At 34.2% G+C, this 3,672-nt stretch overlaps 1 protein-coding gene across 1 annotated transcript; it reads left to right on the top strand.

Moving 5' to 3' along the window:
• The first annotated feature begins 206 nt into the window (after window positions 1-206).
• Window positions 207-2,721, top strand: LOC120071170 (GTP-binding nuclear protein Ran1B). The gene is made up of 8 exons (XM_039023277.2): window positions 207-326; window positions 407-476; window positions 1,091-1,147; window positions 1,276-1,393; window positions 1,770-1,859; window positions 1,978-2,157; window positions 2,247-2,324; window positions 2,404-2,721. Exons 1-8 carry the CDS (start codon window positions 324-326, stop codon window positions 2,471-2,473), a joined length of 666 nt encoding a protein of 221 aa, XP_038879205.1. The 5' UTR covers window positions 207-323; the 3' UTR covers window positions 2,474-2,721.
• The last annotated feature ends 951 nt before the right edge of the window (window positions 2,722-3,672 follow it).

Below are 3,672 nucleotides of genomic sequence, written 5' to 3'. Positions count from 1 at the left end.
ATTGAATTATAATTAAATTAATACTACTTTATTTTTTTTTTAAAGAAAAAATCGATTTATTTTTATTTTTTTCCCGTGGTGTGAGAAAATAGTAAAACAGCGTTCAAAATTCAAAAAACTCAAAAAGATTCAATTCGAGGGAGAAAAGCAACGGTGGAGCGTGATTCTGACCTTAAATCCAACGGTCAAAAAAATAGCGTCAGTTGAAAGCCAGTAGAGCTTAGCCTATAAACCCTCGTTCTCAAAACTCTCGAACCATTTTTAACCTAAATTGCCGATTTCTTCCTCTTGCTTCGCATTTCCAATTCATTCGACGCATTCCAATGGTGAGTACTCTCTTTTACGCTCTCTTCTTGATCCTGTTTCCTGATTATTTGTTGATTCTATTTTGTGGTGAATTTCGTAGGCTTTGCCGGACCAGAAGACTGTTGATTATCCGAGTTTCAAGCTTGTGATTGTTGGTGATGGTGGCACTGGTATGTTCTTTTTTCTGATTTTTCTTTGAGTACAATAATCACTTGCGATCGCTGTATCATATCTTCTGCTCATAGCAATATAGCATTTCGGATGCAAAATGGTCTTTGCTTGCTAGTAGTACTGTAGTAGTTTAAGCTCGGATTGAGAAGAAAACAGCTTAAACCTTGAAACTATGTTATATGACGTATGATTTGAACAATGATTGACGGGAGATTGGATTCTTGTTCTGAGAAGAAAACTTGTTTTATGGTTTATTAGGGTTTTAATTTTTCGTCAGCACTCGATATTCAAAGGGTGCTAATTCTTTTAAGAGAATGTTTGATCCACAGTAACTTCTATCTTGTTGGCTGCGATAATTTAAACATGAAATCCATCCATTTTCTGTTGGTTACTATAAAAACTTGAAAATTCATGACATTGCCTTGCATATGAGTATTTTCAAACGGCTACAACAAAAGAAGAAAGAAAGAAAGAAAAGAGATTCACAAATTTTTAGAATATTGGATTTCTATTGTTTGTATTGCTTCAGTTTAAAGGCTGATTCCTCTAATACTTGACAAGACTTCAAATTCCGAGTATGACTGAACTGAATCATTTATGTTATGTTGCTCAGGAAAAACAACTTTTGTGAAAAGACATCTCACAGGGGAGTTCGAAAAGAAATATGAACGTAAGTAAGCATTTTTGCTATTTTTTCTTTCTCCATCTTATGGTTTATTAATTGTTAGGGTTTTATATAAAATAAACAAACAACTTATAAGTATGAATTTGTCCTTCTGTTGTTTCTTATGAACTTAGCAACAATTGGTGTGGAAGTGCACCCTCTGGACTTCTTCACAAACTGTGGAAAAATTAGATTTTACTGTTGGGACACTGCTGGGCAGGAGAAGTTTGGTGGTTTACGGGATGGCTACTAGTAAGTTAAAGAATTTGATCCTTTATTCTTTCGGATGTATTTTTATGCTCTCAAGAGCCAAGATTAGATATTCCCGGTTATACTTTGTTGCACTTGCACATTTCCCTCATTTCTGTGGGGAGTGTTTTTCGAAAATCATTTTCCCTGTTAAGTATGCATTAACTGTTTATTCCTAAACATGATTTGAAACTTGTCCCATATTCTCTTGTACGTTTATTTGTTCTGATAGATTATTTTATCTTTACTACCTTTTTGGGTCTGCGTTGAAATTTTGTGACGGCTTGGTATTATTTTTGTGATGGACTTTCATTTCTGTTCTGATTTCAATTTCCTCCCGCTGAAATTCCTTATTCTGTGTCTTAATCCATGACTGCAGCATCCATGGGCAATGTGCAATCATCATGTTTGATGTTACTGCCAGATTGACATATAAAAATGTTCCCACATGGCACCGTGATCTTTGCAGGTAATCTAAGATTTGTTTGTAGGAAACAAAACAGTTGTATTGAATATGATTGAATTGTTGTAATGTCAGGGCACTCTTCTGGAAGCTGCTTACCATCTGATTACTTATTAACCTGCAGGGTGTGTGAGAATATTCCCATTGTTCTTTGTGGAAACAAGGTTGATGTGAAAAACAGGCAGGTTAAGGCCAAGCAAGTCACATTTCACAGGAAGAAGAACCTTCAGTACTATGAAATATCTGCAAAGAGTAACTACAACTTTGAAAAACCATTCCTGTACTTAGCCAGAAAGTTAGCCGGGTAAATCCAGTTCCTGGTTTACTTGTATTACTTTTTTTTTTATGTGGAAACTTTCATGATAACGTCTTCCTTTTCTTATGGTGATCCAGGGATCCTAACATTCATTTCGTGGAGTCTCCAGCTCTTGCTCCTCCTGAAGTACACATTGACTTGGCTGCCCAGCAACAGTGAGACATTCTCATCCTGAAGTCTTTACTAATGAAACCATTCACATTCTTCGGAGTAATCTATACTTGTTTTCTGCAGGCATGAAGCTGAATTGGTAGCAGCTGCCAGTCAACCACTTCCCGATGATGACGACGATGCTTTTGACTAAAAATGGTCAATCATCTGGTGACAATGCCCTTTGCACATCTATTTTGAGTGAGATTTTTTTTTCTCCTTGCTAGGATTAACAGAAGGGCATAGGTGGGGCAGAGTATGGGCGAGGATTGGAACTTGAATTTTGAAAATGTTAGTTTTCTTCCCTCTAAATGAAAGAAATTTGATGTGGTGTAGATGGTGGGTTCTCTGTTGGTGAGATTCTCTATCGATTATAATAGAGCCACATGGCTTTCGATGAAAGTTTCATTATGCAGAATTTTTCTATGGAGTGTTTTACTTTTTGATTTGTGTTCATTGTTCTCTTATTTCCGTTGGACTTGATGGAATCCCATTATGGTGGTAACATCGTGTTCTCAAGAATAAGAATAGGATGTCAAAAGCAGACGATGAATTAGTAAGGTTTATTTTTGGGGGTCATTTATGCTTCTATACTTTCTGGATATTCTTCGACGAGTAAATTTAAAGTAACACTACAGAATCAGAATTTTATTAATATAAGCGATGAAATTCATTTTGTTGTTTTATGTCGAAATGGATTGAAACCAACATCAACCATCAAAACATTTACTTGAAGATTAAGTTTAAGTTTGACATATATTTCAATTTTCATTTCATTTTGTTTTATTTTTTTGGAGAATTAAGTTAATAAATAGCAATTTGTTCCTTTATTTCGATTATCCCATTTGATTTTTGAAGAGTTCTCTCTGACTTTGAGTTGAGTGGAGAGAAATGGCCAAAAGTTTCATAAGAGCTTGTAAGTGAACTCATTTTGTGTGTATCAACTACTTATGGACTTTTATTTCACAAAATATCGAGGTTTTATTTGTTTTTGGTTATCGTGATATAAACATTTCTTGACTTTGAAAATTCTTAAATTTTTATATTGTTAAAAGTGCCATGTGCTTGTGCTAAAATACTAGTTAATTTAATTAAATCTCCTACCCATTATCTTCTTGTTATCCTCGTAATAAAAATTGGGGCAAATATTGATTTATATCTTAAATTTTAGAAGTTGTTTCAATTAAAGTAACAAACTTATAGTTCAAGCAAAATTAGTTCAACTATATAACTAACGTGCACTCTCTCCGTGAAGGTTGTATATTGTGTAAATTTAAATCTTTAACTTTCATAGGTAAATCGATTGATACATCTATAAAATTTAATGGCATGAATTGACCTATGTCCTAAGTT

The sequence above is a fragment of the Benincasa hispida genome, chromosome 2 (assembly GCF_027475165.1).
Source record: "Benincasa hispida cultivar pf3 chromosome 2, pf3_genome.v1.1, whole genome shotgun sequence".
Lineage (NCBI taxonomy): Eukaryota > Viridiplantae > Streptophyta > Magnoliopsida > Cucurbitales > Cucurbitaceae > Benincasa > Benincasa hispida.
This window is presented reverse-complemented; position numbering and strand designations above follow the sequence as displayed.